Source organism: Piliocolobus tephrosceles, chromosome 9, assembly GCF_002776525.5.
Source record: "Piliocolobus tephrosceles isolate RC106 chromosome 9, ASM277652v3, whole genome shotgun sequence".
In the NCBI taxonomy this organism is placed as follows: domain Eukaryota; kingdom Metazoa; phylum Chordata; class Mammalia; order Primates; family Cercopithecidae; genus Piliocolobus; species Piliocolobus tephrosceles.
In genome coordinates, this window is record NC_045442.1 from 30,797,775 (window position 1) to 30,811,003 (window position 13,229).

General features: G+C 41.6%; 1 protein-coding gene across 1 annotated transcript; it reads right to left on the reverse strand.

The window, feature by feature from the left end:
* Nucleotides 1-1,737: 1,737 nt before the first annotated feature.
* Nucleotides 1,738-12,353, reverse strand: BORCS7 (BLOC-1 related complex subunit 7). The gene is made up of 5 exons (XM_023206526.3): nucleotides 12,141-12,353; nucleotides 5,748-5,810; nucleotides 5,604-5,647; nucleotides 4,021-4,041; nucleotides 1,738-3,332 (listed from the first exon to the last, which is right to left on the reverse strand). The coding sequence occupies exons 1-5, from the start codon at nucleotides 12,279-12,281 to the stop codon at nucleotides 3,281-3,283; spliced, it is 321 nt and encodes a 106-aa protein (XP_023062294.1). The 5' UTR covers nucleotides 12,282-12,353; the 3' UTR covers nucleotides 1,738-3,280.
* Nucleotides 12,354-13,229: the final 876 nt, after the last annotated feature.

The window sequence follows — 13,229 nt, forward strand, 5'->3', positions numbered from 1 at the left end:
TAATTTTTTTTTTTTTTTTTTTTTTTTTTTGTATTTTTAGTAGAGACGGGGCTTCACCGTGTTAGCCAGGATAGTCTCGATCTCCTGACCTCGTGATCTGCCCACCTCAGCCTCCCAAAGTGCTGGGATTACAGGCATGAGCCACCACACCCGGCCATAGATCTTTTCCTTTTCTAAGAGCTCTTTAGTATATGTTGAAGACTAGTAATGACAGGTGGCACCCGTTTCTGTGCATAAGGAAACCAGCAGGTAACAGAGAGCTAGACTAGTAGTCAAAAGACCTGCCATCAAGCTCAGTGACCTTGGGTAAGTCATTTCATCTTCCTGGCTGTGTCTGTTTCATCTGTAAAACACGGGACCAGAATTTAAGAACTTTTAAGGTCCCATACAGCTCTAATATTCTGGGGTTATATGACTCTTCTTCATCAAATATTATGTTGGGTTTTAAAACATACCCTTTTAAAAAATTCTTTTTGTTTAGTTTTTTTTTTAAATAGAAAGTGTATTTTAAATGCCTTTTTGGTATATATTATAGTGATAAAAGATTTTATTACTTCTTATTAACGTAATGTGTTTTGTAACTATTACATCAACTTTGAAATTCTGGAGTTACATGAGCAATTATTCAAAATATTTCTCTATTCAGTTTTTTAAGATTTTATTCGGATTTTTGCATCTATACTCATAAAAAAAATCACCTATATTATCTTACATCCTCTTGCATCATCTTACGTCATTTTATTTTTAAAATGAAAATCCTGTTTACTTCATTAAATGAATTAGTGTCTTATGATCATTTTCTATATTTTGGGAGTATAGGTTCTTTTTTTTTTTTTTTTGAGATGCAGTCTTGCTCTGCCTCCCAGGCTGGAGTGCAGTGGCTCTATCTCAGCTCACTGCAACCTCCGCCTCCTGGGTTCAAGCAATTTTCCTGTCTCAGCCTCCCGAGTAGCTGGGATTACAGGCGCGTGCCACCATGCCTGGCTAATTTTTGTATTTTTTAAGTAGAGATGGGGTTTCACCATGTTGGCCAGGCTGGTCTCGAACTCCTGACCTTGTGATCCGCCTGCCTTGTCCTCCCAAAGTGGTGGGATTACAGGCATAAGCCACTGCGCCCAGCCAGGAGCATATATTCTTTGACAGTTCGGAAAAGTCTCATGAAAGCCTTCACAAGCAAATGCCATTTTAATTGGTTATTCTTAGTTTGTGGATTATTTCTCATAACCAATCCAGAATATTCTCCATTAGGTTTCAGTTTTGTAATTTTTTATCTTTATAAGGAGCTGGGCATATATTAATCAAATTTTTAGCAGCAAATTGATAACTTTGTTCAAATCTAATTGATTTTATATATTGCCTATTCAATTACGAATTTACTAATTTGTACTTTTCTGGCTGAGCTGACACTTTACCAATTTAATCTGTAAGAACTACTTAATACTTTTTAGTTTTTCTAATTTATTGTTTCTAATTTGTTTAGTTTTATTATTTTCATTTTGATTTCTTTCTAAATTCTAACTATATATCCCTTTAAAAAAACAAAAATATTTCCACTCTATCCCTAATACAGAGATTTAAAGCATGATAATTTTCTTATAGTATTGCTTTGGTATTATCACATAACTTTTCTTGCATGGCATTTGAACATTTGTTATTTTAAAAATATTATCTTCCAGCACATCCTCTACAACTTAGACGTTACTTAGCAAAGTATTTTTTCCATGTTTTTGATCACCATTTAATTTTATGTATGTTGTTTATTTCTATTAAAAAAACCCCATCAAATAATGCATACATTTCCACCTGTTCTCACATTTCTGGCTACTTTTCTTTCATGTATTTTGTTACAATGTTCTCTAGTGACTAAATTCAGTACAAATACATTTTCATTATTTAATATAAATTTTATCTTATATTTACTGTTCAAATTTTGATTGTGAAACATATATTTTATCACATACAATGTAAGCAATCATTGCTTCTTTAATATTTGTTCCAGCATGAAGAAAACTTAGACCATCCCTTCATTTTAATTTTTTTCCAGCTTAAGTATTTCTTTGCTTCTTGTAATGACTGCACTTAGCTTTGTTTTCTAAATTAGTGGTCTTCCTTTTCAAACGTAAATTGAGTCCATCTGTATTTAATAATACTGCAATTAATACATATTTACAGAATTATACATAAATTAACGCCTTTTCAGATCCTTCACATCTAACTTTTTTACCTTAAGTTAATATCCATATGTATGAGAAATAAACATAATCTGATATGCTTAGTTAACTTGATGACTGGACAACAACAATATGAACTATATTGGATTCACTGTTACTTCCTCTTTGTTCCAGCAGTGAAAACAATATTTTCTTATGTCAGATTTCTCTCAATCTCTTAGTAAATGAAGACCTGAACTAGAACAATATAGAGTCCCATTTTAAATTCAAACAAAGATATTCAGGTTTGACCACAGACTCATGATAATGTCATTTAAAAAGATGGATCCAATGAACACAGACAAACATCAAAGTTTTCACCATGGCACAACCCTCTACCGCAATCACTCATAATAATTCAACTGCCTTCGTATTTGGCAGTAACATCATGCAAGTGAGTTTGCTGATGATTAGCAAAATCACAAAATCAAAGTCAAGGTCACTTAATCAAGAATTACAGCAACAAAGAAATTCTAGGAATGCAGGTCAAGGCAAGAGGCTGCAGCTGGCCTGATAATGATACCATTTGCCTAATGTTCATTCAGGAATTTGCTATCACAAATAAAACACATATCTCCTCTGAGTTACTAGAACAGAAAAGGAAACAATCAGGTATTACTTCTCACCATTATACGACCATGAAATTAAAATATTTCCTTAATAATGATTAAGAGAAAAAATCATTTTTATGTGTTCATAATAGAAGCTCTATTTCTGAATTTAAAACACTACTCAGTATTTGCTTAAGTACTGCAATTCAGACAATATAGCTTTTGACATATTAAAAGTTCTATGGGAAAAACTAAAACCTCTTTTAATTTTGCTTTAATATCAAACTAAACACAGCAGCTGAAAGAATTCAATAAGAGTATGGGTTAGTCCGATTCAAGAAGTGCCTCCAAAATTCAACCACCTCGCTTCTTCTTAGGAGAAACTGTACATCAACACAGAACTTTTCTAACTTAACTTTTGGAGAAGAAAATAGAAAACCAAACCCAGAGGACGGCTGTATAAAGTATTTACTCCTCAGCATTAGGCAAAGGAGTGCTACAGCACTCTTACATGTCATTCTATTTCAACAGATGATTCAACTGGTCCTGTAGATCTGATGACTGTTCCACACTAGAATTAGAATAGAGACAGGGTTTATCTGCAATGAGCAATAATAAAGACATCTTTGTACAACTATTTACAAATTTTTTTTTCATTACAGACAGGGTCTCACAATGCTGCACAGGGCAATCTCAAACTCTGGGCTCAAGCAATCCTCCAGCCTCAGCCTTCCAAAGTCCTGGAATTACAGGCATGAGCCAGCCACTACACCTGTCCTGTATAAGCTGTCTGTAGTTTAATGCATAAATACTGTTGCATGTAAATCAAAATTGATATCAGTCCAGTTGGGTCCCAGAAGTGTTTAAACTCTGATGAAAGGTTTGCAAAGCCAATTAGTAATGTAAACAATATTGCAAGGGACAAATTTAATCCATTTTAGAAAACAAGGCTGTTTAATGGTTTTTCCACATTTACTCTGTTTAATGAATATTAGCAACGTAAAAGATTTTCTACTTCTTAAGGTTGGTCTCTATACCCTGTAACTTTTAGAAAGCTTTGCTATTACTAGCAGTGAGCTGAGTTACTGCACACCTTTGAAATATGCTGTATTCTTTAAATCCCAAGTGAGTATCCCATAGCATGTTTCAATTTGAGGGCATATGACAACCAGTGTTTTGTATTGATCCTGGACCCAGCAGTATAATTCCCCAGCCTGCTTCAGTTGGTTCCCTACTCCTCTACCTTTGGGGTTACTTACTTCTTCTGAATAGCTTCTTGCCTAAATCAGAAAAGGAAAGAGGAAAATACACATCAGTGAACTAGTAGAAATTTCATTTATGACCAGATATATGCATATAGGCAGAAGAAATTTCAGCTTATGTCACATTCTGTATTTCTGTCCATCCTATCCTAAGATTGTGCTATTGAACAGGGATTCCTATCTGAGTGCAGAGCTGCTGAAAAGATGGATTCTAAACCTAAACAGATAGTAACACTCTCCCAGAGTGAGAAGTGTCGTCCAATAAATTACATGCATGGCTTAAAATTAGTCTGTGTATATGGAATCAAGTGGTCACATACCTAATATGTAGATACCCAAAGAATGACTATGACAAATGTTAGCTATTTAAATATCAAAGAGTGAAATTTCTAACCATATATATGTATTTTTTGAGACAGTCTCACTCTGTCACCAGGATGGAGTGCAGTAGTGCCTGATCTCAGCTCACTGCCACCTCCATCTCCCAGGCTCAAGCAGTTCTCCTGCCTCCACCTCCCGAGTAGCTGGGATTACAGGTGTGTGCCACCATGCCCAGCTAATTTTTGTATTTTCAGTAGAGACGGGGTTTTACCGTGTTAGCCAGGCTAGTCTCGAACTCCTGACCTCAGGTGATCCACCCGCCTCAGCCTCCCAAAGTGCTGGAATTACAGGCATGAGCCACTGTGCCCAGCCTCTTTTTTTTTTCTGGAGACAGAGTTTCACTTTTATCGCCCTGGGTAGAGTGCAGAGGTGCGATCTCCGCTCACCGCAACCTCCACCTCCCAGGTTCAAGCAATTCTCATACCTCAGCCTCCTGAGTAGCTGGGATTACAGGCGCCCACCACCACACTCAGCTACTTTTTTGTATCTTTAGTAGCGAGGGGTTTCACCATGTTGGCCAGGCTGGTCTTGAACTCCTGATCTCAGGTGATCTGCCCTCCTCGGCCTCCCAAAGTGCTGGGATTACAGGTGTGAGCCACCGCACCCAGCCCCTAACCATATATTTCTAACAGGTACATAAATATAATATCAAGTACATAAAATATATAACAACATGAAATAAGATGAAGAGCAAATTATAATGGAGAAAGGGGGGCATCTTATATTTCAAAATTCCCTACATGATTTATATGTAGCAGGTGCCATAGTTACCTACGTACCATGTAGGATATAGGTGTGTTAAACTTGATTCCCTAGTAGAGGACCCAACTTCCCAGGAGAAACCTTGGGCACAGTCAGTCATCAAATACGGATGAACTGCCTCATAGGTGCCAAGTACAGTGCTAGCATGGTCCTGGCACGGGCCCTGCCTTTACAGGGTTTACAGTCTCTCTCTGAAGAGGCCTCAATTTAACATGGGGAGGTTCATAAAAGGTGGACTCTGCTCCTGATTCGCATCCCTTATCCCCACTTCTTCTGTAGTCTCAGGCATCTCTGCCATCGAGAAAAGTCATCCTTGGCCACCCTGACCTTTACTCCCACTCTGGCCTCCATAGGAAAGCGCTGAAGCACAAAGGCCATGAAAGCAGACTAAGGATAACGATTCTGCAGCAAATAGTTGCTGGAGGGGGCATACTCACTGGTATTGAAGATGTGTTGTTATTATTGCCATCTTCCTTAAACTCTGCATAAAAAAGAGAGAGATAAATAGAACATTCCACTTTCCTGTGGCCACACAAACTACATACATAAACCCAAATCATAAAAAAAAAGTTGTTTCTTACATCTTCTGAGTGCAAGATGGCATCTTCCTGTAGTACCATGTTTCGAGCTGCCTGACCTAGCAGCTGGAACACAAAAATAAAATGGTAATAATCAAAATCCCCAAACTTCCTGTTATCTTCTGACTGCAGCTGTTCCACCACTACCCTCTCTCCTCTCCCGCTCCTCCACCCTACAACCACAAACACTCAAAATGTAATGGAGGATCATTTTCTATTTGTTCGTGTTGAAAATTCATTTCATTGGCACTATGGCAGTTCTGGCATGGACCCGACATCTGTTTCAAAGGCCACCGCCTGAGAAATCAAGTGCTTCCTAACTGCTGAGCTGTTGGCACAGTGTATTCATTAAATGCTAAGAGAAGTCTGCAAAAAAACTTTGGCACCACAAATTCAGTGAGAGATAACTCTTGATTCCTTAAAGGCAGATTTGAGATTTGGGGTGGTTTGAGAGTAGTAAAGGCACAAGAGTTAGAATGGGCTGAAAAGAACGGAAGAACATAGCTATTTAGAAATGAAGTAAGAGAAGGCCGGGTGCAGTGGCTCATGCCCATAATCCCAGCACTTTGGGAGGCCGAGGTGGGCGGATCACTTGAGGTCAGGAGTTTAAGACCAGCCTGGGTAACATGGTGAAATCCCATCTCTACCAAAAAATACAAGTTAGCTGGGCATGGTGGCCTGTGCTTGTAATCCCAGCTACTTGGGAGGCTGAGGTGGGAGAATTGCTTGAATCCAGGAGGCGAAGGTTGCAGTGAGCCAGGATCCCACCACTGTACTCCAGCCTGGGCGACAAAGCAAGACCCTGTCTCAAAAAAAAAAAAAAAAAGAAAGAAAGAAAGAAAATGGAATAAGAGAAACAGTGGGAGCTGTGGGGAAGCCATGAGGAGAAGCTCAGGGCTTAAAATAGGGAACCACTCCATAAAAGAGGACCAGACAGGGCTGGGAAAAAGAAAAGAAAGGAGACGGCCAGGTGTGGTGACTCACGCCTGTAAGCCCAGCACATTCGGAGGCCAAGGCAGGCGATCACCTGAGATCAGGAGTTCAAGACCAGCCTGGCCAACATGGCAAAACCCCTCTACTATAATTACAAAAATTAGCCAGGCATGGTGGCACGTGCCTGTAATCCCAGCTTCTCAGGAGGCTGAGGCAGAATCTCTTGAACTTGGGAGGCAGAGGTTGCAGTGAGCTGAGATTGCACCATTGTACTCCAGCCTGGCAACAGAGTGAGACTCTGTCTCAAAAAAAAAAAAAAAAAGAAAAGAAAAGAAAAGAAAAGAAAAAGAAAAGAAAGGAGAAATGTGCAGACAGAATTTAATGAGGTCACTGAGTTTAATGGGTCCTGAGACCAAAAGAGAAAAGCAGAGCTTGGATTCTACTGGGTGGCCTACAGTCAAGGAAGAGCTGACTGCATTACCACTGAGAGGCAAGTAGAGACCAACAGAGATTCCTGGCCTAATACTGCACCCTGCTCCTAAATCCAGCCAAGTAAAAGGAGCTACTGTTATATGTATCCTACCAGCCCTTCTCTGTTCTCCTGGGTCAGGGAGACTCTGGTGGAAAGGGTACTGTGATTTCAAAGTAACTAGGATTGCCCGATTTCTTCCCCTACCCAGGGCAACTTTATTTATAAGTTTTAAAGTTAGTAACCCTTTCTGGACATCTAAAGTCAAAACAATAAAACAGGACTTTCCATCTTGGTCCCTTTCTTTCCCTGTTCTCTCCCCCACATGCATAATTTATTTTTTATTTTTTAATTTTCATTTTTTTGAGACAGGGTCTCACTCTGTCACCCAGTCTAGAGTGTGGTGATGTGATCTTGGCTTACTGCAACCTCTGCATCCCGTATTCAAGAGATTCTCCTGCAGCAGCCTCCTGAGTAGCTGGGATTATAGGTATATGCCACCACGCTCAGTAGAGACAAGGTTTCACCGTGTTGGCCAGGCTGGTCTCAAACTCCCATCCTCAGGTGATCCACCCGCCTGGGATTACAGGTATGAGCCCCTACACCCAGCCCCATGCGTAACTACTTTTATTAGCTTTGTGGTTTTCTTTCCATTGTTCCTTTTTAAACAATAGACACATGTATTTATTTTCCTCCATACCACCTTCCTACTTAAAATGTAACATACTATGTGTACTTGTTTACACTTTGCACACACTATATATATATAGGTATGTGTGTGTGTATATATATATATGTGTGTATATATATATATATATATATATATATTTATTTTTTTTTTTTGAGATATGGTCTCACTCTGTCACCCAGGCTGGAGTGCAGTGGCACCATCACTGTTCACTGAAGCCTCGATCTCCCTGGCCTCAGGTGATCCTTCCACCTTAGCCTCCAGAGTAGCTGGGACTATAAGTGCACGCCACCATGCCCAGATAGCTTTTGGTATTTTTTTGTAGAGATGGGATTTTGCCATGTTGCCCAAGCCGGTTTCAAACACCTGGGCTCAGGTGATTTGCCTGCCTCGGCCTCCCAAAGTGCTAAGATTATAAGCATGAGCCACCGCACTCAGCCTACACCTTGATATTTTCACTTTGCAATAGATCCCTGAGGGCTATCTGCAGCAACACATATTGACTCTCATATTCAATTGCTATCTCCTATTGAATCCATTGCTCTTTGACAACTGCAGAGTACCACACTCTATAGGTGACCATAAGGTTATTCAATCAGTTATCTGCTGAGGGATTTGGGGGCTGTTCCCAGTCTTTTGCCACAGTAAGTAGTGGTACTAAAAATTCTCATATCTTGCATCTTATAGCTTTTACTGTTACAAATATCTCATATATTTGCATCTTTTTGCCAGCTTATATTTGGGATAGACTCACAGGACTGTGATTGTGATTGTGGGGTTTTAATTTTGCTACATATTGCCAAATTCCTCTCCTTTAGGGCTGTACCACTTTGCATTCCTCCTGTGGCTACTTTTAAGGGAAAACTTCAAACTCCTATAGATGGGAGATGGTGACTTACAAACCGATGGCAGAAAAAAAAAGGGTTCTAACAGAATCTACTTCATTCACTTATTCATTTAACAAACATTTGTTGAGTGTTTAACATATGCCCTTACTCTGGTTAAGAGTGATAACGGGGCTCACAATCTGGAAGGGATACAAAGGGAACATAGGCACTTCAATCACCTTACAGTAAGTACTGATGGGGAAGCACTGGCTGCTCTGGGAGCATGTAGTGGGGCAGGAGGTAGGAGGTCTAACCGATTACAGGGGTAGGTGTTCAGGAAAGGTTCCTAAAAGAAGTGACTTCTAATCTGAGACTTAAAAGTTAGGGTTTAGAATTAATCGTGTGTGTGTAATTCTAGAGAAAAATGGCATGATCCATTTTTCTGTTTTAGAAATGTGGTAAGCAGGTGGACTAGAGTGGGGAATGAGGCACAGAGATTGGTTAGGATGACACAGCAGTACTCTAAGCAAGCAATGAGGATGGCCTGAAACACAGAAGTAGCCGAGAAAAAAAGAAACAAAGGATTTGTGAGACATTCAGAAAACAGACTGGATGGGAGTTGTGGTTGCCTTGAAGGCAGGGGCTGCTGTAAAGTAAAGCCAAGGCCTTTCCTTGATATATTCATTGGCATTCTGCATCACTTTCCTACATAAACCGACCAGACACATAACATACCGTATCTTGAGATTTCTAGTTTTGCTTTCTTTAAAATGGGAGAACATCTTGAATACACCTGAACAATCTTCACTACAGAATCTTTTTAGATTGCTACAAATTTTTCTCCCAGGCTTTTACCATTAACTTGTTCATGATTAACTCAATAACAATTTGTCTTAGCTACTCATCTTCAACAAGTGTTTCTGATTTTCAACTTAGTTTTCATAGCAATAGCAACCCTCTTTTTTGGTACTCATATTTCATCATTCTTCGTATTATTTCCCTAAATTATATAGTTGCAACTGTAAGCATAAGTGCCATACACACATTTAAAAATTTTTTTTTCATTCTTTTTTTTTTCTTTTTTTACAGAGACAGGCTATCACCATGTGGCCCAGGCTGGTCTCGAACTCCTGGGCTTAAGCAATCCTGCCTCGGCCTCCCAAAGTGTTAGGATTACAGCCATGAGTCACTGCGCCAAGCTCACACACACATTATGTTTAGAAAAAAACACAGTGGACCCTCACTAAGCACACAACTCAAATGGAGGAGCAGAAACACAGGCATGCCAAGAGACAAGCCTATGAGTCACAACCACTCAGTGTGCTGTGGGCAAATGTCCGTGTGTTTCTCCTCACAGGCTCTCTCCCCAGAGAGCCCTTCCCTGATCATCTGTTTAAGATTAACCCTTTCCGCCGGGTGTGGTGGCTCATGTCTCTAATCTCAGCACGTTGGGGGGCCAGGGCGGGAAGGATCACTTGAGGTCAGGAGTGTGAGACCAGCCTGGAAAACCCCATCTCTACCAAAAACACAAAAATTAGCAGGGCATGGTGGCAGGCGCCTATAATCACAGCTACTCAGAAGGCTGAGGCAGGAGAATCACTTGTACCCAGGAGGTGGAGGTTACAGTGAGCCGAGATGGCGCCATTGCACTTTAGCCTGGGTGACAGCGCTAGCAAGACTCCTCCTTTGTCTCAAAACAAACAAACAAAAATTAACCCTTTCATCACTCTCTATTCCCAGATTAATTTTGCTTCACAGGATTTACCACCACCTGATTTTTTTGTTTCATTTGCTTATTGTCTGTCTCTTCACTAAAATGTAAACTTCCTAAGTAGAGGGATTTAGTTTATCCCTTGCACCTAGAGCAGTTCCTGGCACATAGCAGACACCCAATAAGTATTTGTTGAATACTGTGAAATGAGTGTTTTACACATGAAATTCTCAGTTAATCAAACAAAATAGCTATGTGGAGACTGTTTAAGAAGCAATGCTGCCGGGCGTGGTGGCTCATGCCTGTAATCCCTGCACTTTGGAAGGCTGATGCGGGCGGATCACGAGGTCAAGAGTTCTAGACCAGCCTGGCCAATATGAGGAAACCCCATCTCTACTAAGAATACAAAAATTAGCCGGGCGTGGTGGTGTGTGCCTGTAATCCCAGCTACACGGGAGGCTGAGGCAGGAGAATCGCTTGAACCCAGGAGGCAGAGGTTGCAGTGAGCCAAGATCACGCCACTACACTCCAGCCTGGCAACAGAGCTAGACTCTGTCTCAAAAAAAGAAAAGGAAAAGTACTGCCTTCAATTAGTCATTCTAAAGACTTCATGAATTAAACTCCATAAAAGTGTCCAGCACATATAAAATGCTAAATAAATGTTTATGATGAATATGTTCAATATGTATAGGTGGTTAACGATAAACACCTCTAGTTGAAAATATATATAATATATATACATATATATGTATATTTTTTTGAGACAGGGTCTTGTTCTCTGTCACCCAAGCTGGAGTGCAGTGGCACAATCTTGGCTCACTGCAACCTCACCTCCTGAGCAGCTGCGATTATAGGCGCCCACCACCACGCCTGGCTTTTTTCTTTCTTTTTTTTTTTTTGTATTTTTAGTAGAGACCGGGTTTCACCGTGTTAGCCAGGATGGTCTCCATCTCCTGACCTCGTGATCCGCCCGCCTCGGCCTCTCAAAGTGCTGGGATTACAGGCGCGAGCCACGGCGCCCTGCCTCTCTCTGGCTTTTTTTGTTGTTGTTGTTGTTTGTTTGTTTGTTTTAGACGGAGTTTCGCTCTTGTTGCCCAGGCTGGAGTGCAATGGCATGACCTCGGCTCACCGCAACCTCCGCCTCCCAGGTTCAAGCAATTCTCCTGGCTCAGCCTCCCCAGTAACTGGGATTACAGGCATGCGCCACCACGTTCGGCGAATTTTTTTTTTTTTAACTAGAGACGGGGGTTTCTCCATGATTGTCAGGCTAGTCTCGACCTCACTACCCCAGGTGATCCGCCCACCTAGGCCTCCCAAACAGCTCTGTTTTAAAGCACAGGTTCCCGGCCGGGCGCGGTGGCTCACGCCTGTAATCCCAGCTCTTTGGGAGGCCGAGGCGGGCGGATCGCAGCTACTCGGGAGGCTGAGGCAGAATGGCGTGAACCGAGATCGCGCCACTGCACTCCAGCCTGGGCGACAGAGCGAGACTTCGTAACAACAATAACAACAACAACAACATACACACATACATACATAATAAAGCACAGGTTCCCAGGGCATCGTTTCTTCCTCCCACCCTCACGCACTATCCCTAACCAAAGAGACTACACACCCCAGAATGCAACACGCGCCTTCGCGAAGAAGACCTACTCATAGCGAGTACTTCACAGCATACAATTCCCAGGCTGCAACGCGACCTCCTTCCCACAGCAACGAAAGACTGCGACTTCCCGGACTATCAGGCCGGGACAGTCCACTCCCAGCTCACCTCGGAACTCCGGGAGCCCTTCAGCACCTGCTTGGTGAGCGCGATTACGTCAGTACCACAGGTGGTCACCTTCTCCGTGAGAAGCCCCTTCACGGACTGACCGAATCGCGCTTGAGAATCTGGCGTTCCAGTCGCCATCATTTCAACTAGCGAACGCCTCCGCACGGGCGATGGTGAGTCGCCGGGGCCAAAAGACAGGCAAAGCGGAAGGAAAAGAGGTGTCGTTCTTCCTCCATGGGAAAAGGAAGGGACGCATGCGCCTGATGGAAGTTGACCTTCACTCACTAAACTCATGAACTATTCATTGATATCCTGAGGAAAATGGGGTCCAGGCAAACATCTCTGGAGGGGATGGAGGACAGTTTCATTGAATCTATGGTTTGGGATCGGAAAGCCTGCGGCGGGGCATGGTGGCTCACGCCTATAATCCCAGCACTTTGGGAGGCCCAGACAGGAGGATCACCTGAACCTTAGAGTTCCACACCACCCTGGGCAGCATAGCGAGACCCCATCTATTAAAAAAAATTAAATTAATACAAATAAATAAAAAGAATCGGAAGGCCCAGATTACAGTCCCAATGCTACCATTTGGCAGTGTGTGGCTGCAAATTACTCAGCCTCTGTGTCTTACATTCCTCATCTATTAAACAGAAGTAATAATGTTTCCAAGGAGTTATGAGACTGTCATTCCATTCATATATATGTGTGTGTGTGTATATATATATTCATATATATATGTGTATATATATTATATATATACATATATTCATATATGTATGTGTGTATATATATATGTTTTTTTTTTTTTTTTTCAGACAGAGTCTTGCTCTGTCACCTAGGCGTTTTTTTGATTAATTGCGAAAAGGGGCCAGGCATGGTGGCTCATGCCTGTAATCCCAACACTTTGAAAGGCCAAGGTGGATCACTTGAGGTCAGGAGTTCGAGGCCAACCTATCGAACATGGTGACACGCCTGTAGTCCCAGCACTTTGGGAGGCCGAGGCAGAAGGGTCACTTGAGGCCAGGAGTTCAATATCAGCAGCCTGGGCAACATAGCAATAACTTTGTTATGTTCCCTCAGAAGCGTGTG